General features: G+C 45.9%; 1 protein-coding gene across 3 annotated transcripts in view; it reads right to left on the minus strand.

Annotated features, from left to right (window-relative positions):
- Window positions 1-23,703, minus strand: part of LOC106602441 (deoxycytidylate deaminase) — a 41,938-nt gene that overhangs the window by 6,081 nt on the left and 12,154 nt on the right. Inside the window, exons 3-5 of one of the 3 annotated variants that reach the window (XM_014195083.2) lie at window positions 23,458-23,593; window positions 15,986-16,163; window positions 2,727-2,823 (exon numbers count right to left, since the gene is read on the minus strand). In XM_014195083.2, coding sequence (XP_014050558.2) covers window positions 2,775-2,823; window positions 15,986-16,163; window positions 23,458-23,593 — 363 coding nt within the window. In that variant the 3' untranslated portion in view covers window positions 2,727-2,774. The remainder of the gene's footprint in view (window positions 1-2,726; window positions 2,824-15,985; window positions 16,164-23,457; window positions 23,594-23,703) is intronic. The other 2 variants (XM_014195082.2, XM_045716631.1) reach the window with 2 other exon arrangements.

Genomic DNA, 23,703 nt, shown 5'->3' on the forward strand with positions numbered 1-23,703 from the left:
TCTGTATTAAAAAATATATATAATTTAAATCAGTGTATGTACATTGCAAATGGCACCCTATTCCTTGTAGAGTGCACTACTTTTGACCAGAGCCCTATGGGTACTGCCATAAAGTAATGCACTATATAAGGAATAGGGTGCCATTTGGAACGCAAACCTATTTATTTTGTCTCCTCTGGCTTCCTGTCTCCATTAGTAAAAGTCTTAGTTTATCTGACGAGGATGAAGTATTAAGACTATTTAAATACCTGAGCTGCAACCCTGTGTGTTTAATGTGGCTCAGTGGGAGATTTCCATGCCTACTGTGTGTGTGTGTGTAAAGTAGCAAAGGACATTTCAATGGGAATCAATGATAGAAAGTTCTGTTTGTTCATGTACCTGCAGATATGGACGTTTGTGGGTGAATTTTTATTTTTCCCAGTGTGTATGTGTATCTAGAGAGTATGTAAGTCTTGTTCGGGGTCTATACAGTGTGTTAAAGTCTACCTCCTAATTTGTCGACTGGCAGAGCTTGTGTTTTCTTCTGCCACGTGACATTACGTTGCAAAGTTTATTTTCCCTGACTCCTAGCTCTTGTGAAAATGGGTAACATAACAGGAGAAATAAAAACAAAAAAGGTTACGATGGTGAAATACACCATCGTGGAAACTGGTGCTGCTCGACTGAAAATCAGCAGTTTGGAAGGATTTGAGTCATTGTGGACAAGGAGGACAACCCAGTAGATGGATGCACAGCCTGCAAAAGTGCAACAGGTATTCGTTTCCAATAATTCAGTTGATTATTACATTAATTCAGGCTTTCGTTCATTTCGACCATTCACAGCCATATCAAGTTTAAACCTGTGCATCTGGTAAAAGTAGCCAATAGCCTACTCAATAAATGAAGGCTATTTTTGCAGCCTACTTGATTCTGGGAATTGTTCAAGTTTCAATTAAACTATGACTAATCGAAACAATATTGAATGTAAAGGTATTGTTTTGTCGGCTATAGGCTTTCATTTGGTAATAAGAATGCCAAAGATCCTTCTACAGGCCGCATCGCATTGTAAAAATATGAGGATAAAATTCTTAAAGGGGGACTGAACTTCCTGATTTGGGCTTGGTCATTAAGTGCTGCAGCCATGACTGAAGCCAAACTAGAGTTGTACATTTGTCTCATTAAATGCTTCCAATGTTTGTATATGAATTTCTAAAATGTATACACTGAACAAAAATATAAATGCAACATGGAACAATTTAAGATATGACCAAGTTACAGTTCATATAAGGAAATCAGTCAATTGAAAAACATTAGGCCCCATCCATGGATTTACATGACTGGGAATACAGATATGTATCCATTGGCCACAGATGCCTTAAAAAAAAGGTAGGGGTGTGGATCAGAAAACCAGTCGGTATCTGGTGTGACCATTTGCCTCAGGCAGTGCGACTTCTTCGCATAGACTTGATCAGGCTGTTGATTGTGGCCTGTGGAATGTTGTCCCACTCCTCGTCAATGGCGGTGCGAAGTTGCTAGATATTGACGGGAACTGGAACACGCTGTCATACACATCAATCCAGAGCATCCCAAACATGCTCAATGGGTGATGTGTCTGAGTATGCAGGCCATGGAAGAACTTGGACATTTTCAGCTTCCAGGAATTGTGTACAGATTCTTGCGACATGGGGCCATGCATTATCATGCTGAAATATGGAGGCGATGGTGACGGATGAATGGCACGACAATAAACCTCAGGATCTCGTCACAGTATCACTGTGCATTCAAATTGTCATCAATAAAATGCAATTGTGTTCGTTGTATCTAGTTTATGCCTGCCCACACCATAAACCCCCCCCACCAGCACTCTGTTCACAACGTTGTCATCAGCAAACCACTTCCCCATAAAAAGGCCTGTTGTGAGGCCGGTTGGACTTACAGCCAAATTCTCTAAAACAGAGGCGGCTTATGGTAGAGAAATTAACATTCTGGCAACAGCTCTGGAGGACATTCCTGCAGTCAGCATGCCAATTGCCCGCTCCCTAAAAACATGAGACATCTGTGGCATTGTGTTGTGTGACAAAACTGCACATTTTAGTGACCTTATTGTCCCCAGCACAAGGTGCACCTGTGAAATGATCACGCTGGTTAATAAACTTCTTGATATGCAACACCTGTCAGGTGTATGGATTATCTTGGCAAAGGATTAATGCTCACTAACAGGGATGTAAACAAATTTGTGCACAGAATGAGAGAAATAAGCTTTCGTTAGTATGGAACATTTCTGGGATCTTTTATTTCACCTCATGAAACCAACACTACATGTTGTGTTTATATAATTTGTTCAGTAAAGAATATGTAGACACAGAGACAACATTACCAAAATATCTACCTGCTCCTTCCATCACACCGCTCACTCTCCGCCCCCCCTAACAGCCATCTCTCTCTCCACCACTGCTGACCCCCCCAGTAGTCCCAGGACAGGTAGTTAGTGGGTAGGTTTACACCCCTGAAACAACCATATCCAGGCACTAACCCCATCACACACCATGCTCCAACCCTCTGACATACAGCTTCAAAGACACATGTAACTCCGATGGGAGTGCCATCTAAGCTCCAACCCTGTTTGTTTGGAAACCTTTTCACACAGAACTGTCAGCCCTCTCTGGCTGGCAGATGTCAATTAAGTCATCATAACATCCTCGTCCCTCCATCCAGGGGCAATACACACGGCGGCTCAGGAGACTCACTTGTATTGGATCCCTGCCAAGTTAAGCAGCCGTCTGGAGGCAGTCATTTCAGGGATGTCGTGGTACTTGTCTGACAAATAAATCACGTCCTTTATACCTGTAGGTAAGAGACAGCGAGGGGAAAGAGGGAGGGGAAAATAGAGGGGGAGAGAGAGTCAATTATCTATCGGACAGGCTCGGGATGATGGTGAGTGGTGACTAAGGGAGGGAGGGAGGTCTCAGTAAACCCTGCGGAGTGATGAGGGGTGCAATTTTGAGTGTGCGCGCACACACACACACACGTGTACTGTATGGGGGCGGTCGATAAACCCTCAACAGCAGGCTGAGTCCAATACCGAGAACTAAAGACGAAGCAGGAAATCTACCAACCCCAGCTGTCATCTTTAAAAGCACCCCCTTCCAACTTAATGGAGGTGTGTGTGTGTGTGTGTGTGTGTGTGTGTGTGTGTGTGTGTGTGAGAGAGAGAGAGACTAAGCACTATACAACAGGGCCTGGCTGGATTAGTATATCTACCGTACCATCATGCTTGGGAGGTCTGCGGCTCCCTACACAAACACACACAATTTCGCTCTGGCAAAAGGTCACATACAGCGGGTGCCTGCCTTATCTGCCAACACCCCCTGAAACCCCCCTAAACTGCAGAGATAGGATTGGTTGTCCCCCATGGCTCTGTGCTGAGCCCGCCTGATATCTTCCCCGCATCATCAGAGCTTTAGGAGCCGCTGGCTCAATCCGGCTCAGCTTTACCCAGCATGGCTTCCCAGTCTCACCTGCCCTGTATTATCGGACAGTTTCATCTGCGGGAAACTGTGAAAGAGCTGGTATTTATTCTGTGATCCGCTGAGGGGAGACCACGCAGAGTGAATTCTATTCACCACAGTAGATAAAGAGCGACTGACTATAGGGCTGACTGGTGGTGTTACTGTTAGCAGCACCAGCTCTACAGGGAGTGAAAGACAGGCTAGCCTCTAGCATAGTGGTTTACCCCTTCTAGTAGAGAAACAGTGGTGATAATATCCACTCAACTGGTATGGACTGGACTGTTATGCTCATCATATTCTCGTCACTTTGTATCCCACCAGTTGTTGTACAGTTACTACTCCTATCACTGATGTTAATATAAGGGTGAGAAATGCCAGCATGTGGAGCTACTGAAATCCAACTGTAATCACAGTAAAGCTATGGCCTGACCAAGTGGTTCTTAATTCTGCTAATCCAGGGTGCATGTGTGTGTTTTTGCCCTAACACACCTGATTCTACTCAACTCATCGTCAAACCTTTTACTGGTGGAATCAGGTGTGTAGTGCAGAAATATGAACCCCTTTGAGTCAGCAGGATCAGGATAATTAAAAAAAATAATGTTAAACACTGGTCTGAACAATTACAAGAGAGTTTAGCCTACTTCACAACATCTATACAGACAACTATTCAAAAGAAAACATTAGCAGCGAATAAATATGCACAAAAACATCAAAGCATATGTGAATATGTGCAGCGACGCTGCCTGGTCTAACAATGGATCAGATAAATAAATTAAACGCACAAAGCATCACTTCTCCCGAGTGGAAGTAACAAAGACATTTATGGTCGGGTTGTTCGCAGCCGTAGAAGACCAGAGTGCAGAGACAGTGGGGCGAGTTCCTTTATTCATAAATCACCCGCTGAAAACAATCTCTGATATTTGGATTCGCATATAAGGTATTTGGATTTGCATATAAGGTATTATCCTTATTCCTAGGTGTATTGGTTTTGAAAAGCACAGAGATGCAATGAGTGTGAATCTACATACATTAACACACACCACCTATGACTTTCTTGGGAAGAAGTTGTACACTAAGAATTTTTTTTTTAAAAGTGTTCCCCGCTAAAAATAACTGCAAATAAACACATTTAATCAAACTTGCTTACTTATTGAAGTAATGTCCAGGTGTGAGTTTACATATGGTAGCAGTCTGAAAGGGGATAATGCCAGTGTTCCAAATGTATAGCCAATAAACAAACCATGAATAAAAATGCACTGTCAATATTGCTTAGTGATGTCTCCCCAGGATTTGGCATTAGCACTGGGCTGAACTCCAAGGGGAATAATGATTGGTTGTGGAGATGGTGAAGGCGGGGCTGCAGCAGTAGGTGGTGCTCATGCTCTCAGACCAAAAATGAGTCTAAGTAGCACAGAGGGGGAATCAGGGAGATGGCTTGAAATTACACTGGTTTATTTTGGCACAGAACCGTGTGTGAATAATGTCCTTACTATGTAATTGGGCAACTGGGCATTTCGTTTTGATGTGTGTAAGGAAGGCGCGGGTTGTGTGTGAGAGTGGGATTGTGTGCGTGTCTGGTCTGTGGGCCGAGATCTGGTCGTTTGGGTGTGCAGTGGTTATGAAGTGGGGCTTCACTGCCTCACAGCTCTAATAAGAAGGAAAAGCATGTAGAGGATCCAAGGTCAGCCCAATCGACAGCCTTGAGTTAACAGGCTGCAGCAAGGAGGAGTGGTTTGTTTCCATTTGAAAGCGCTGCTTCCATGAGAGAAAAGACTCAACATCCACACTGCTCGAGACACAGTTTCAGATAACCTTCTGCATCAAAACAGAGGGAGCTTTCCAAGTCGTCAAGGACAAGACCTTTAGTCTAGTGTACGGTAGCCGATACACATAATTTAAAAGCAAACGGAATTAAATTAAATTAGTCCGTATAAAACACATCCTTCAGAGCCAAGACGGGGGGACGGGGGTAATGGAGGAGGTTTGCTTTACGACCATAGAGATGGGGTTCTGAGTGTCGGAATCTGGTCAAGCAGTTGTGGTCTTGACTCAAATCCCATACACCCCTCAGGCGAGCCAGCCCAGTCACCTTCTGCTTCTACTATCGGTCTCCCCTTCCCCAGGTACTGTCCAAATACAGACAAAAAAAATTATAATCAGAAGTTCCTCGATGGGGTTCTGAGTCCGACAGCTTGAGACGCCAGTAGTATTCATGTAAAAAAAAAAAAAAAAAAGTGCGGAATTGAAGAAATGTACTATTGAAAATTACCCACAACAACTTCTTTCCACTGATCTATAGTGAAGCAACAGAGGAAAACAGATCCATATTTTAAATAAAAACGTAAAAAGGAAAATGTCTAAATAAAGCACATTTGTTTTCTCTCTCTGTGTCTGGGAGATATCATCTATTTATTGTGAAGTATACTGAAGGTAATACGCACATCCCAACCTTTTAGAAAACCGATGCCTCTGTAGATACTGTCAAAAGAAAAGGCCTGCATGGCACAGTGTAATTTGTCATGTCTAAAAAAACAAAGCCTTTTATCCATCTCTAGCCGTTGCCAAGACAACAGACTCGCAAAAAAGAAAAAACATTTTGTAGATTGAAGACTGAGAAACAATACATTTGAACTGATAACGGACCGCAAAGCGCTACAGAGGGTTGTGCGGACTGCCCAGTACATCACTGGGGCAGAGCTCCCTGGCATCCAGGACTTCTAGATCAGGCGGTGTAAAAGGAAGGTCCGAAATTGCCAAAGACTAAAGTCATAAACTGTTCACTCTGCTACCATCTGGAAAATGTCACCGGATCATCGGATCTCAAACCAAAAGGCTCCGAGACAGCTTCAATCCCCAAGCCATAAGAACGCTCAATAGTTACCCGGACTATCTACATTGGCTCTATGCAGACTCACAAAGACAAATATATTGCAGCCCATATCACACACACACACAGTCAAAAGTTTGGACACACCTACTCATTCAAGTTTTTTTGTACATTGTAGAATAATAGTGAAGACAAACTATGAAATAACACATATGGAATCATGTAGTAACCAAAAAAGTGTTAAACAAATCAAAATGTATTTCATATTAGATATTCTTCAAAGTAGCCACCCTTTGTCTTAACAGCTTTTCACACTATTTTTAACTCTGCACTGTTGGGAAGGGCTCGTAAACAAGCATTCAATTTCAAAGTCTATACCCGTTGTATTTGGCGCATGTGACAAATCAAACGTTATTTGATATTGTTGTTATCAAACTAACCAGAAACACCGGAATACTAGTGACCAGTCATGCCGGGATGGAAAAAACTAGTTGGAACAAGAGAGACCGTTTGAGTAGTAAAAAAACGCAACATTCTGGAACGTTCCACAACAGTGACTTGTCCACTTTCAAGTGGACAGGAGGGCAGCTTAAGTAATTCAGAAGAGAGGGAAGAGGGGGTAGGGTAGCTAGCCATTTGGGACCAGACTAAAACTTTAGAACATTTCAAATCATCCCACTCTCACGAGAGTGGTAGTGGAAGTTGGTGTGTGTGTGTGCATGCCTGTGAGAGCATGCCTGTGAGAGCATGTGCCTGTGACAGACATGTTCGGCCCCTAGCCAGACGCATCCCAAAGTGACAAGATGGCAGAGAAGGATGGCAGGCAGGCGCTGGGGAGTCAGTCCAAGCCCAGTAGGCTGAGGAGGCTCCCATGAATCCATGTTTTAAGCATCCCTTTGACCAGCTACGACGGGGAGGAAAGAGAACAATATCAGGCAAGGAAAGCAAAAGAAAAAAAGTAGAGGGGGGACTAATACGTGGCAGTCGAGAGACCGAATGAGAAAGAGGAGCGTGAAGGCAATGGAAATCTGAGGTGAGGAAGAAAGCGGCCTCTCGTTATGGCTAAGTGGAAGGAAGGGCATCATCTTACGAGTTCCAACCCAACTTTACTATATAGTGACTTCTATCGTGATTATCTTTACTTTTTTTGTACAGAAAGTTCATATTATTGTCACATATGACCAACGAAGCACTTCTGGACATCAGATCGACAGCTACTAACCTAGATTTTGACTGTTCATACCGGACCCTATTCCATTGTTCCATAGGCTACCAAAACGCTGCAGGCGTAGACGTGGGAGACGAGGTGGAGAAATTGAGGCAAAGTGAAAACCAAACGGCGCTCCCTTTCTATTGGCCAATCACTCGAGAATAACACAGGAGACTCTCGAACGAAGCTCATCCATCAGAGAGACTTGAAAAGCTGCAATATCATATGTCTTATTGAAACGTGGCTGGATGATGACGCTATGCACGTAGTACACAGTGGATTCTCCATGCAGCGGCAGGATCGGACGGCAGCTTCGGGAAGTCGAAAGAAGGTGGAGTGTTTTTTCAAAAATAACTGCCGTGCTGCTTCAAGTGTGAAGGAAATCTCTAGCTTTTGCTCACCTGGTGTATATAATAGGTCATGGTAAGCTGCAGACCCTTTTACCTACCAAGAGTTCTCATCTGTAATTATCACAGCTGTCTACATCCCTCCACAAGCCAACACCACTCTGGCACTCAAACTGTATGGGGCCATAAACAAAAACTGCTTACCCAGAGGAAGTGTTTCTGGTGGGCGGAGACTAACGTTGGGAGCTTAAACTGTTCTACCGCACTTCTACCAACACGTCTCCTGCGCCACTAGGGGCGCTAACTACCCACAGAAATGCACACAAGGCCCTCCCTCATCCTCCTTTCGGAAAATCTGACCATGACTCCATTCTCCTGCTTCCTCTTTACAAACAAAAGCTCAAACAGGAAGTACAGCGATGCGCTCAATACGGAGGTGGTTGGATAAAGCAGACGAGAGGCTACAAGACTGTTTTGCCAGTACAGACTGGGATTTGTTCCCGGATTCATCTGATAGCATTGAGGAGTTTACCACAAAAGTCACAGGTTCATCAATAAGTGCATAGATGTCATCCCCACAGTGACTTTAAGAACCTATCCAAACCCAAAAACCATGTATTACAGGCAATATCAGAGCTGTAATAGAGCTTACAAGGAACAGGACACGGACACATACAAGAAAGCCCGCTATGACCTCTGACGAGACATCAAACATGCAAAAGGACAATATAGGAGGAAGGTGGAATCCTATTCCACCGGCTCCGACGCTTGTCGTATGTGGAAGGGCTTGAAGATGACAACGGATTATGAAAGGGAAACCCAGCCATGAGTTGCCCAGCAATGTAGAACTCCCAAACGAGCTAAATGCTTTTATGCTCGCTTTGAGGAATATAACACTGTGCCTTGCGTGAAAGCCCATGTTTTTCCAGAATACAGTGTGAGCCTGCTCTTTGTGGAAAACGTGAGCAAAACGTTCACAAGGTCGCCGGGTCAGACTGAATACTAGGCCGTGTTCACAAAGCACACGCAGACCAGCTGGCAAGTGTCTTCACATACAGACTGGGACAAGGAGAGAAAATGTAATCACAACATGTTTCAAGATGACCACCACTATCCTTGTTCAAGAGCTCCAAGGTAACCTGCCTAAATGACTAATCACCCTGTAGCACTCACATCCGTAGTTACAAAGTGCATTGAAAAGCGGATCATGACCCACATCAACACCATCATCCCAGACCCTCTACAACAGATCCACAGATGATGCAATTTCTGGACAAGAGTGGAAATAACTTTGAGAATGATGTTTATTCAACACCATCGTCCCCTCCATGCTAGGGCCCCTGGGACTGAACCCCTCCCTCTGCTGGATCCTGGACTTCCTGACGGCCCCGTGGTGAGGGTAGGCAACACCTACGCCACGTTGACCCTCAACACGGGGGCCCCCTCAGGGGTGTGTGCTTATTACGCCTTGTTCACCCACAACTGCGTTGCACGACTCCGACACCATTGAGTTTGCGGACGACACGACGGCGGTAGGCCTGATCACAGACGGCAATGAGTCAGCCTACAGGGAGGAGGTCAGAGACTTAGCAGTGTGGTGCCAGAACAACAACAACAACCTCTCCCTCAACGTCAGTAAGACCAAGGAGCTGATTGAGACAATAGGAGAAACAAGGGAGAGCACGCCCCCATCCACTGACAGGGCTGTTGTGGAGCAGGTCGAGAGCTTCAAGTTCCTTGGCATCCACATCACTAAGGACTGAACATGGTCCACACATACCCACAAAGAGGGCACGGCAATGCCTCCTCCCCCTCAGGAGGCTGAAAATACTTTTCATGGGCCCTCGGCTCCTCAAAAAGTTCTACAGCTGCACCGTCGAGAGCATCTTGACTAGCTGCATCACCACTTGGTATGGCAAATGCACCTTCCTTGACAGCAAAGCGCTACAGTACATCACTTGGGCCAAGCGCCCTGTAATTCAGGACTTCTACATCACGGAATGCCCAAAACATTGCCAAGAATCCAGCTACCCAAACCATAGACTTCACTCTGCTACCGTCCTGCAAAGGGTACCGGCTCTCCGACCAACAGGCTCCAAGAAATATTCTACCCACAAGCCATAAGACTGCTAAATAGTGAATTAATGGTACCTGAACTATGTTCCACTGGCCCTACGCACACTCACTAGACTATACACTGAGGGTAGAAAACATTAGGAACACCTTAATATTGAGTTGCACCCCCTTTTGCCCTCAGAACAGCTTCAATTCGTTGGGGCATGGACTCTACAAGGTGTCGAAAGCGTTCCACAGGGATGTTGACTCCAATGCTTCCTACAGTTGTGCCAAGTTGGCTGGATGTCCTTTGGATGTGTTGCAGTTCTTGGCACACTCAAACGGTGCGCCTGGCACCTACTACTTTACCCCGTTCAAAAGGCACTCAAATCTTTTGTCTTGCCCATTCATCCTCAGAATGCGATGTCTCAATTGTGTCAAGGCTTAAAAAACATTCTTAACCCGTCTCCTACCTTTCATCTACACTGATTGAAGTGGATTTAACAAATGACATCAATAAGGGATTGTAGCCTTCACCTGGTCTGTCTGTCATGGAAAGAACAGTACACACACACACACCCTTAATGTATATACACTACATGACCAAAAGTATGTGGACACCTGCTCATCAAACATTTCAATCCAAAATCATGGGCATAAATATGGGGTCAGTCCCCACTTTGCTGTTATAACAGCCTCCACTCCACACTGCATATAGATTTGTTTGTTTATCCCACGTGTAACGCTGTTGTTTTTTTGTCGCATTGCTCTGCTTTATCTTGGCCAGGTCGCAGTTGTAAATGAGAACTTGTTCTCAACTAGCCTACCTGCTTAAATAAAGGTGAAGTATATATGTTTTTTTTTTAAATAAACAGCCTCCACTCTTCTGGGAAGGCTTTCCACTAGATGGTGGAACAGTGAAACGGGCACTTGCTTCCATTCAGACATGAGCATTAGTGAGGTTGGGTACTGATGTTGGGCGATTAGGCGTGGCTCACAGTTGGAGTTCCAATTCATCCAAAAGGTGGTTGATGGGGTTTAGGTCAAGTTCTTCCACACCGATCGACAAACCATTTCTATATGGACCTTGCGTTCTGCACGGGGACATTGTCATGCTGAAACAGGAAAGGGTCTTCCTCACACTGTTGCCACAAAGTTGGAAGCACAGAATCGTCTATAATGTATGCTGCAGCGTTAAGATTTCCCTTCACTGGAACTAAGGGGCCTAGCCCGAACCATGAAAAACAGCCCCAGACCATTATTCCTGCTCCACCAAACTTTACAGTTGGCACTATGCATTTGGGCAGGTAAAGTTCTCCTGGCATCCCCCAAACCCAGATTTGTCCGTTGGACTGCCAGGTGGTGAAGCGTGATTCATCACTCCAGAGAACGCGTATCCATTGCTCCAGAGTCCAAAAGCGGCGAGCTTTACACCACTCCAGCCGACGCTTGGCATTGCGCATGGTAATCTTAGGCTTGTGTGTGGCTGCTCGGCCATGGAAACCCATTTCATTAAACTCTCGACAAACAGTTATTGTGCAGAGGTTGCTTCCAGAGGCAGTTTGGAACTCTGTAGTGAGTGTTGCAACCGAGGATAGACGATATTTACGCGCTACGAGCTTCAGCACTCGGCGGCCCCGTTCTGTGAGCTTGTGTGGCCTACCACTTCGTGGCTGAGCTGTTGTTGCTCCTAGACATTTCCACTCCACAATAACAGCACTTACAGTTGACCGGGTCAGCTCTACCAGAGAAGTAATTTCCAACAAGTCAGTTTGTCAAAAGTGGCATCCCCTTCAGTAAGGCCATTCTGCTACCAAAGTATGGCTATGGAGATTGCATGGCTGTGTTCGATTTTATACACCTGTCAGTAACAGGTGTGGCTGAAACAGCCAAATCCAATCCAGAAGGGGTGTCCACATACTTTTGTGTATATATAGTGCATCTACCTCAAATACCTCCTACCTCTGCACATTAATCTGGTACTGGGACTCCCTGTATATAGCTCCTTTCTTGTATTTTATTCCTCGTGTGTTACCATTTTGTTTTTAAACTCTGCATTATTGTGAGGGGTTGTAAGCAAGCATTTCACAGTTAAGTCTACAAGAGTTGTATTTGGCAAATAAAATGTTATTAGATTTTTTATTTGAAGTGACTTACAATAGCAGGTCTTGTAATGGGCCAGTCATAAACAGGAGAGGGAGACACTATGGAGGAGCATTCCAATGGGATTAGGAAAGCAACAAAGGGCCTCCAGATTAGCTAATGGGAATACAATGGGAGCGAGGCCACTGGGAGGAGGGGGGTGAAGAGGGACAACCAGTGAATTAGCTACGTAGACTCAGAGGACGGATAACCTGCTAGGTTGTAATTACACAGTGTTAGGACAGTGCAGTCCGCTTGTCAACACAAATATTCTTCATTTTCTGTACAACGATTCCTCAATTCAAAGTCCATACTGAGGCGTTAAGGCTAAATGCACCAACGCATGACTGTGCCGAGGATTGAGAAGAGAGATAGTTTGGCGCGCTTCACCAACACAGCTCTCAGGACTAAAGACATAATAACAACACTACAGCGCCACCGGCGCGGGAGTCAGGCCGGGCCACCGGCGCGGGAGTCAGGCCGCGCTGCCGGGCCACCGGCGCGGGAGTCAGGCCGCGCTACAGCGCCACCGGCGCGGGAGTCAGGCCGCGCTACAGCGCCACCGGCGCGGGAGTCAGGCCGCGCTACAGCGCCACCGGCGCGGGAGTCAGGCCGCGCTACAGCGCTACCGGCGCGGGAGTCAGGCCGCGCTACAGCGCTACCGGCGCGGGAGTCAGGCCGGGCTACAGCGCTACCGGCGCGGGAGTCAGGCCGGGCTACAGCGCTACCGGCGCGGGAGTCAGGCCGGGCTACAGCGCTACCGGCGCGGGAGTCAGGCCGGGCTACAGCGCTACCGGCGCGGGAGTCAGGCCGGGCTACAGCGCTACCGGCGCGGAAGTCAGGCCGGGCTACAGCGCTACCGGCGCGGAAGTCAGGCCGGGCTACAGCGCTACCGGCGCGGAAGTCAGGCCGGGCTACAGCGCTACCGGCGCGGAAGTCAGGCCGGGCTACAGCGCTACCGGCGCGGAAGTCAGGCCGGGCTACAGCGCTACCGGCGCGGAAGTCAGGCCGGGCTACAGCGCTACCGCCGCGGAAGTCAGGCCGGGCTACAGCGCTACCGCCGCGGAAGTCAGGCCGGGCTACAGCAGCAGCTACCTCATATTAGAACAGAGACTGGCTGGGAATATAATAGATGAGGCTGATTTTGGAGGATTTATACCGAAAATAGCAAGACAGTTACGTGCCATTAAGTGTCTGGTAACGGAGGGGTAAGAGGAGAGAGGGGTAAGAGGAGAGAGGGGTAAGAGGAGAGAGTAAAAGTAAGTAATTGGATGAATAAAAGAGTGCCAGTGAAAATGGGAGAAAAACACAAGGATAGAAAAAAGATAAAAGGTGGAAAGAGATTGGAGAGAGAGAGGGAGTTCTGGGTGGCTCCACACGGTTACTGAGAAGCAGCACAACTCATTTGAACTCCAGTCCAAAAATAAGCCAACTGAGAGATTTGTTCAAACGTTGATTGAATGGGTGCCCTGCTGGAGACTGAGAGAAAAGGAGGGGGAGCGGTGAGAATGATAAGACCACAGTGCCCCCTAAAGCCAAGAGTACACCTCTTTTTCCCCTCCATCTCTCATCTGAAGAGCCTGTGTATTGAGAGGCCAAGAAGGTTTCGTTCAAGGCGCGCACACACACACGTTGAGGGGCCGAGAGGCTAACGTTCAAGGCCTTGCAAACGTTACTTAAAAAAGGACTCGGAGGATCCCTTACCGTTCTTAGAGAGCTGAGCTGTTCTGTTCGTCGGTACGTGAGGCGCATTTATTAAAACACACAAACAACCCAACGGCCGGACAGAACGGCGCACAAACACACAGGGAGAGCAGCCCACGCTGTACTTTAACACATTCCCTCCTAGGTTTCAGAGGTTCCAACGCACTCTCTTTGACCCCACACATGGAGAAGTTCTAATCAAGGCTGAATGGAAATTAGCCCATTTCTAGAGTGAGAGATTAAAACCAGATGAACAGGTGCAGCGCTAAGGAGCGTTGTGGAATTGAGCCCAACTGCCTTCCGTAGGCCTATCGGATTCACTGACACGTTTCATGATAAATAGCAAACGGATCTAAACACATCTATTGTTAAACCCTCTGATTCTCCTCATGCTGTTATGACAGTGAGACGGATATATAGGAGAGAGGGAGAGACGGGGAGAAAAAGGGAAAGAAAAAGAGAGAATTAGTAAGACAGATTCAGAGAGGAAAAAAGCTTTTTCTAGTGGTAGGGGCGGCGTGAACAGTCATCACACGCCACCTTTGTGAAACACGGCACTTGTTGCTAAGCGTTTGACGAGCCAGGTTGAAACTGCATCACAAATGAGGTTGGCTTGTTGCTGTCTAGTTTCCGTCTCTCCTCTTGAAGGTGCAGGTGAACGGGAAGTGGTGTATAAACTCCCTCCTTAATGAAGTAGGAGCCTGGAGATGGAGCTTACACCCCACTGTGCCGGGGAGAGGAGAGGGCCTGGCAAGGTGATCAGAGTGAAATAGTGTAGGACCTATGAGTGTGTGTGTGTAGGAGCTATGAGTGTGAGTATGTGTAGGAGCTATGAGTGTGTGTATGTGTAGGAGCTATGAGTGTGTGTATGTGTAGGAGCTATGAGTGTGTGTATGTGTAGGAGCTATGAGTGTGTGTATGCATGCCTGCATACATCAGTATATATAGCTCTGTGTGTGTGTGTAGGAGTTGAGAGAGTGTGTGTGTGTGTGTGTGTGTGTGTGTGTGTGTGTGTAGGAGTTGAGAGTGTGTGTGTGTGTGCCTGTGTGTCTCACTTCCCGTATGCAGCTCCAGGAGGGCCTCTCGCCTAAGGAGCAACAGCAGGGGGTTGTGGGAAGATAACGGGGGAGGGAAGGTTTTTCGAGCAAGGGCAGAAAGCGGTAGAGAGGAAGCGGAGGAGAAAGAGGAAAAAGAAGCTCTGCTTGCTGTTTGTGTTGCCGTTTGAAAAAGGCGGAGGCTGTGGAGTATAATCATCTCGCCTTCTATCGTAGGTGGGAGGGAGCAAACGAGGGGTAGGGGTACGGGTTGCACCCCCCCTTGAAACATTGTACTCCGTTAGGGGGTCGTCCCCAATCCCCCGTGTGACGTCGCTCCCTCGCCGAGCATACTGTCGGAATCACCTTGACACACAGACTGCACCACGGCACAGGCGATGATCAAACGCACCCAACACACTCTGCTGACAATCTGTTGAGATTGCTCAAATCACTGCAGTTGAATTAGTATACAAAAAATATATTTTTAAAATAGACTGCCATTTGGTAAACAAACACCGGTACAGCAGAAAGCTAAATCCAAAAGGGAAGACTAGCAGATATCTCTTACTTGCGTGGATGTTGTGGGTCTGTCCATCAAAGCTAATCACGTAGGCGTTAGTCTAACACCTGCATAACTGATACTGTACAGAGTGAATACTGTATGGTACTTCGGCTAAATACAATGTCAGGTAAGCTAAACAGCTATGCATTGTGGTTGTCAACGGGGATGTATAGAGAGAAAAGATAGAAAGAGGATGTGTTTAGTGGAAGAGGAGGAGAGGCGTCTCGCTGTGAATAGCTGAGTCAAGGACGAGAGAGGGAGGAGTGTGTGTGTGTGTCCCTGAGAGAAGAGGTATAGAAAGAGGAGGAGGAGTGCAACACGGGGAGAGCATGAACTAAGGAAGAAAATAAAAAAGGAATACGGAGAGAAGAAACACGACAACACCAAAGGCCATGGAACGAGAGAAGGAGTATGACCCTGAAAGGGTGAAAAGGAGTGGAGAAAAGGAATAACAAAGAGAGATGGGTGGGAAAGAAAGTGAAGGGTGGAGAAGAGCAAAGGGGTTGTGAGGAGGCTCACCTGTTTGGAAATTGAGAAAAAAAATGACAGAACAGAGGGATGGGTGAAGGAGAGAGGGAGGGGTTGCGACAGTAGAGAGATGGAGGGGTCTCACCTGCTTGTGTGTGTGGGGTCATCTGCGTGTGTGGTCATCTGCGTGTGTGTGGGGGTCTCACCTGCTTGGATGATGAGCTTGGCACACTCGTTGCAGGGGAACAGAGCCACGTACATGGAACAGCCCTTCACGTCCGCTGAGTTCTTATTCATGATAGCATTCAGCTCCGCATGGCACACTGGAGGAGAAAGAGGGGGAGGAAGAGAGGAGGGGGAGGAAGAGAGTCAACACATCAGGGGTGGCAGTGAATCAAAAACAGACGTACTAATATGCAGATATTGGTTTTCTAGTTCCAACAGTCACATACAACATAATCAACTGGGCTAGGATCAGTCCCCCCGTCCATATAATCTCATTCATTGATCTAAAAAGGCTAAACTGATCTTAGTTCAGCAATTCCACTTTGGAAAGTAATGTACTGAGTTGAACAGATGCCTCCTCTCCCCTCCACCATGGCAGCCATAAAATGACTCATTCCTAACGTTAATTATGGGAAATGAATTGGCCGATTATAGAGCACCCCCACCAACCCCCAAACTGCAGTGTGATTACCATATCCCCCCCACTAGCCCCATGCCAGCCAGCCAGCCAACCTCGCCGCCACCCGCTACCGAGGCGGATTTGCTTTGGCACAACAACAGAGCACGGCACGACATGCACGTTGGTCCACTGCTCTCACAGCAAGCAGGCAGAACTCATACGATCAGGCCCATTCGAGAGAAAGAACCAAGGGATGGTTCACTTGGAGAATTTGTGCAATCGGTTGTCATGACAGCATGTATTTGTTGGGGAACATAAGAAGATATTATCCTGAGCACTGTTTAATGTTACAGTCACTGGTCTCAGTTAACATTAGAGCAGTGGTAGTTGCCATTACCACCACTGGTGAAGAGCGTTAATGAACACTGATCCACACTGACCCAACAGCCAACCCCCCTTTAAAACTGCTCCTAAAACTGACTAATAATGTGGACCTCACAAAAGCCTTCTCTGGTCCCAATTAGCTGCAGAGTTGGTTATTTGAAAACAGGTGATTAAAATGACCCATTTGTGCTCTTAAAAATCAGCTGAGGTTTACCAGAATGGCCTTCCCAGGTAGAGGGCAATTATGCCCAGTAACCATGAGACCTTTTGGACAAGAGGGATGTTAAGAAAGTGTGTTAGTGTGTGTGGTCTTGGCTAACGAGACTGCTGTTCCTTGTAATTGCATATTACAGCCTTTATTACGGCCAATTATTTCCCTTTGAAGATGATTCGACATTTTCTACAAGGTCCCCCCCCCTTTACCCAGTTTCACAAAGAAATGGCTACATAAAAAGAACTTTACATTGTGTCTATCATCACGCTATGACCTGGGCAGCAAATTTCCACAAGGACCTGGATAGTGGCAACCCTAAGAGGGCTTTTAGGATACCCCTGGATGGGATGGGGTGAAGAAGATACCCTGTGTTTGAAGATATCTCATATTTTTCTTTCTAACGAGAAGAGGATACAGAGCAGAGAGCGAGTGCATGAAAGAGAAAGAGCGAGGAAGAGGGGAGAGAGACACCCATTGGCCAGAAAGAGTGGGTGAGAAATAGATTAGGGGAAATAAGTGATTATTCACCTAGCTTTGCTAACAGCACGAGAAGACTTGAGCACAGCTAAGCACAATATGTTGCCCAATATATTCCATCTGCAGAAACATATCTTTATGAAAGAGCTTGGAGAGAGGTAGGGAGAAACTAGACAGGAAAGACTAGGGTGTTTCTCTAAACCCTTCTAAATTATTCTGAAGTGGACTGGAGGAAGAAATAGGCCTACATCCTTTGAATGTAAAAAAGGGCTGTCTGGATATTTGCCAACTCATTTACTTTCGGCAGTTCGCTCTCCCTCTCTGTCCTCTAAACTAAGCAACTCCCCCCTAACCTCCGCATATTAACTGGAGACATCCTTAAAGCGTCAGGTATCTCCACACACAAAGCTTAAATTAACTGGCCAGTTAGTTTGACTTTCCATTTTTTTTTTGTGGAACCTTCTCTCCTGAACTCAGGAGATTAATTATCTGGTTCCCGTGGCGATTAGAAAAGGCTATGATGAAACAGTGATGTGTCTAATGTACAGTCTGGGAATGTTGGAATGGAATATTCTGGAACACCTGTAGCCAATTGCATGCGGATGTTAGGCTGCCTGTGACCCAATAGAATAGTGTATAGGGTTTCTGTAGGAAGCCAGAGGGAGGGGTCTGAAATTGAGAGGATAGACTGGAGTGCACTGAAGGAGTAGGACAGTACATTGTCAACCTATAAAGCCCTGCCGACGTTTCTAGAAGGCTACAATTGTAATATCTGTAGTAGTAGGCCTTGGGCTATTAGGTAAGAGAAAACTGTACACATGCAAAGTGTGTGTGTGTGTGTGTGTGTGTGTGTGTGTGTGTGTGTGTGTGTTCTGGCAGATGGTCAGTTAGGTGCTCTCTGACCACTAGCCAATTAGAGAAGATATTGAGAGGTCAGTGGTCAAGATGGGCCACCTGCCAACCGACATGGAGTCTTGTATTTGCATGCACCTTAAAAAAATATATATTACAAAAAACACCATGTCCGGATACCCATACTAGCGTACTACATATACATGTACCCATCGTCGCATACTATTTAGCACGTAGAGTTTAGCAAAAAGTATACAGTATGCCACGACCGCAACGCAGCAGCAGCTCCTGACTGGTTGAGCAGGTGGACTGAGTCCGAGTGCGGGTGGATTTTTCTAAATTCAACAGACATGCATCACATTAAGCAGCCTGATAATAGCTCATTTCCAATGCGATTCATTTCTCTAAACTCTGAATGGAATAGGTATGGAGTTATAGGCCTACTCAGACTGGTTATAAGCAGACTATCACATTCAACCTATACACCGTAGGTACAATTTTCCCACTTGAACATATTTATTAGTGAAACCAAAGTGCTGTAACATATGAAATGAAATCAGCCTAGTATATACACACCAAAACTATTCAAATCAAAAGGCTATTGCACAGAAATACCTGGACAGTCGGGTGCATGGCAAATTCAGAACTGCTGGACAGCAACATAATACACTAAAGCACTGATCATTGGGAACGAGATCAGAATGACTGCTAAAGCTTGTCCCCGGTGCCGACATTGTCAGAAATCCCAAAATGGTTTAGAAGGCCAAGATAGGAAAAAAAAGTAAATACAAAATATATATACTTTTCAATGAGAAAACAGAAATCCACTAATTATATAAATATATATATATACTTTCAAAGATGTAGCCTACGATGCAATATTCAATTTTAAGAAGATCTAAATCTACCTAGCCTACATTTGAACACCGCCGCAGAAGCTTCGCTAGTCGGCATCTTCCCAATTATGTAGCTTAGTTTTGGTGTTTGGCTACTCAAAGAGAACGGGGCCCATCACTCGCATCTCGCCTCTTCCAATGCATTGTGGAAAAGTGTGCATCTAATTCTACTAGATAAAGAGCTGAGATGAGTATAACATCCTGGCATTTAAACCATAAAAAAAATTCACATACTATAAAACATTCCATTTCCGCTTACTGAGAATGTGTGTCTTTGTGCCGTTTCACGCTATTCCCTGATTTCGGTAGCGCATCTCCTTATCTAATTGATCAGCTGTTGTCAAAGCCAACACGAGTATGACATCCGGACATTTAAAGTATACTCGGTTTTCAAAATGTGGCATAATATTACAATTTATTTTTTGCTGCATACTCAAAAACGGACAAATATTTAGGACGCAGCTATGGGTATTCGGACTCTTTCCTGGAGTCAACACAGTCGCACAAAAAAACAAATGTGCTAATATAACCACTGCAGCACAAATAGAATATTGTGGCACTACAGCCGATGGTCTATACAGCCGATGGTCTATACAGCCGATGGTCTATACAGCCGATGGTCTATACAGCCGATGGTCTATACAGCCAGTCACCCTGATTAAGACGCATGTCTTTCCTGATTCCCACCGGCTTGTCGAGTCATGTGACTTCTAAAGCTCCTCTAGATTCTGTCTGCGTCTCAACTTGCACCCTATTCCCTATAGGCCCTGGTCAAAAGTAGTGCACTAAACGGGGACTAGGGAGTCACTTGGAACATAGATTCTGTCTCCGCTGCCAGGGAACACCAGAGAGCGTGTGCCTGGCCCCTAGCCAGAGATATCACAACCCTGAGGAGACTAGAGAGAGGGAGGGGGGAGATGGAGAGAGGGCATAGGGAGGGAAGGCAGAGAAAAGAGATTGAGGGAGAGAGAAAGAGGGAGATCAAAAACAAAAGAAGAGTGTGCCCAGTGGGAAAGAGGCTGTAGAGCCAACCGACACAGCAGACAAATAGAGGGCCGTTAACTTTGCTACATCGGCTCAAGCAATTACATGGCTATTCCTTTGTGTTCGTAGGGAATGAATGGGTCCGAATAAGGCATTAGGAATGAACCGGGTCGGGAGCAGAACAGGGCTACGGGCTGAGGACCGAGTTTCTATTATTCCTGGATAGTTTTGCCGAGTGAGGGAGGGAGTGTGTATGTCCCTGCCAAGAGAGCAGTTTAACTTCCTCTCCTCTCATCTCAAGGTCTCTTTATTAACAGTACTTAAAGAACAATTCATCTACAGAACAGAGAGAGACAATAGTTATTGAGGAAGAAAGGGTTTTCTGAATGAGCTTTTAGAAAAGGTAGAAAGGGTGGACGCAGTATTAATCGTGTTGAATATACTGTCCCTCTGTATATTATAGTATGATCATACATTCCCTCTAGTTAAACAAAGTGGGACAATGCAACATATTGTGATATTATAGAGGTACAAAGTCATTTCTGAGACACTATTTGTAAGGGGGGGGGGGTCAGGAAGAGTTTAAAAGATCAACCCCCCCAAAAAATTGACAAAATGCTCTTAGTGCTTTGCCCTCTTCACACCCTCGCCATGGCAACCGCTGATAGTCTCCCACGCTGGCATCTGCTGCCCACAGTCTGCCAAGTGTGCCCTCAGCCCTCTATCACTCTTCCCCCACCCCCCTTCTCTCTTCTAAACTCCACACCTAAACCCATTCAGAATAGTCTAGCTTTTTCCCCCGTGGCCTACACTGTACATAAACAATTCAATGTGTCGGTGTTTGCTTGTCCTACTGTATGTGGTTGCAGTAAAAAGTATGACTCTGAAAAGCCCTAGGTAAGGAGACCAGATTTGGGAAATGAAAATCTGGGATTGTAAAGTGGCACACCTTTGAACTATATTTAACTATCAATTTTCGCATTAGTTCTTTCAAATACTTTTATTAATTATAATACACAAAATGGCTTACCCCTCCAGTTCTCTTAATCTTAGCCCATCTAGTAATTCAAAAATCACCCAAGTCTGGTAGCCTATGCTGTTGTAGACACTTTCTGACCATGTTTATTCATGCGATGGTTACAATGCATCACCAATCAAATGTTCTTATTAACAGGTCCAACAAGGACATTTTTCGGGGACAGGCCACCAAAACCGGGGACTGGCAGCGGAAACCGGGGACGTCTGGTCACCCTAGGTATCTCTAATAGGATATAATTGCATATGATAAGTACTAGGGATGTACTTGTTTCACTTCAAACTAACTGCCCCCATTGGTCCTATTACCTATCATGAGCTCTCAAGGCTTACAATCATACTTTGAAAATATGCCAGTCATGGTTGGCAGAGTCGGGGCTAATATCATCAAAATCAGAAGTTGGGAGAGAAAACACTAGTAGCGAGTTCCCTCCACGCTGTGTGTGTGTGTACGTTCACTCTGAGTTTTGAGAGGACAAGGAGACTAACTGGAAGAATTAGTGTCCAGCGCCCTCTTCAGGTGAAACCGTCACTTCTTCTAGTTCAGACTTCCAAGGGCGGAGACCAGAATCAAGATGTCCTTGTAGATCAGAGGTATTGCTACTGAATCATTTCACTGTAAAAGCTCTTTCACTCTCACAAGGACACGCTCTCTCTCTCTCTCAGAAGTAGAAACCGATAGTACGAGCAAGCCGTTGGAGACAGGAGAGTATTCCACCTTCCATCCAGCTATTCTATCGTTTTCCCAGAAATACATGTATTTTCCAGTGTGCCACCTGCTCTCATTTCACCCTCAAACTACCTGGTTTCCATGACAACTGCACAAAAACATCTCTACTTTCCTTTTCCCGCTCGTTGGGGTTAAGAGCGCCGGCCTCCATCTTCGGTGTTACATTAAAACCCCATCTGTGCTGCCGAGTAGTCTCTGTTCTTTGTTGGCCGCAGCTGTTGTCTGAGCGTGACGCTTGTTTCGCCGTTAAACAACAACTGCCTTAGCAACAACAGGGGATTGACTACTGCTTATTGTTAAGGGCTTGTCTGGTTTGAAAGAGGTTGTGCACTGTAATGAGAGGCAGCTATGAGGTGAGGCGAGAGAGAGAGAGAGAATGAGTGTGAAAAAGCACACCACGTGGTCTTGAGGAAAAAGCCGGCCCAGACAGATGGAGCCTAGCGTCTGTGAGTGTGAGAGAGACCGGGCATCGGGGTAGTGAGAAAGCAGGAGTCAATCACCGCACACACTTCACATGTTGGACTGGCTAGTACTGTTCAAGTGGCTAGTGTGATTATGGCCTAGCAGCATGTCAAGTTGGGGTTCACGGTTCACTAGCTGCTGAAGTGGCCGGCATGTTGCCCAGGCCTGGGTTCAACCATTCATTTCCCTTCAAATGCTTTAGTTAAGATTGATTGACCTTGTTTGGAGCATTGGAACCAATGGAGTAGACCCAAAAATGCTAACACCGCTCATATGGCACTCCAGATAGGCTCAATCGAATGCTCCAAGTATTTCAAGGAAAGCTCATGCTGTTTTAACCTAGTTCTGACTTACATCAAGTTATGGAACCAGCATACAGTGAGTATAGAAAACATTAAGAACACCTGCTCTTTCCATGACCGACTGACCAGGTGAAAGCTAGGATCCCTTATTGATGTCACTTGATAATCCACTTCAAAATCAGTGTAGAGGAAGGAAGGGGACACATTATAGAAGGATTGTTAAGACTGGAGACAAATTGAGACATGGATTGTGTATGTGTGCCATTCATAGGGTTAAATGGGGAAGACAAAAGATTGAAGTACCTTTGAACAGGGTATGGTAGTAGGTGCCAGGCGCACCGGTTTGTGGGAAGCATTAGAGTCAACGTGGGCCAACATCCGTGTGGAATGCTTTTGACACCTTGTAGAGTCTATGCCCCGACGAATTGGGTGGGGGTGCAACTCAATATTAGGAAGTTGTTCCTAATATTTTGTACACTGTGTATATTGTAGTTCACACATTAACCTAGGCTTCCTCATTGTGGTGATATTAAAGTAAATCTTACCGCAGGGATAGTAGGTAGTGGTACTATAGTGATGTTTCTAGGTAGATCCTACCATAAGGATATTTGGTAGTGGACTGTGGTATTATAGTGATGTTCCTAGGTAGATCCTACCATAAGGATATTTGGTATCCAGTCTGTCGTCAGCAGAGCGGGCCCAAGGCAGCAGGTCATCATCACAGCCGTTGGGCATGCCGTTGTAGCCGATGCCCACTATCTTATTCTCCTGGTTAACAATACATGCTCCAACCTAGCAGAGAGGCAGAGAGGCAGACAGACAGAGAGAGAGTTAATTTAACATTCAGACAGAATGCACATATTATTTCTCAACTGTGTAGTATCTAGGCTAGAAGATGTGAC

The sequence above is a fragment of the Salmo salar genome, chromosome ssa04 (assembly GCF_905237065.1).
Source record: "Salmo salar chromosome ssa04, Ssal_v3.1, whole genome shotgun sequence".
Lineage (NCBI taxonomy): Eukaryota > Metazoa > Chordata > Actinopteri > Salmoniformes > Salmonidae > Salmo > Salmo salar.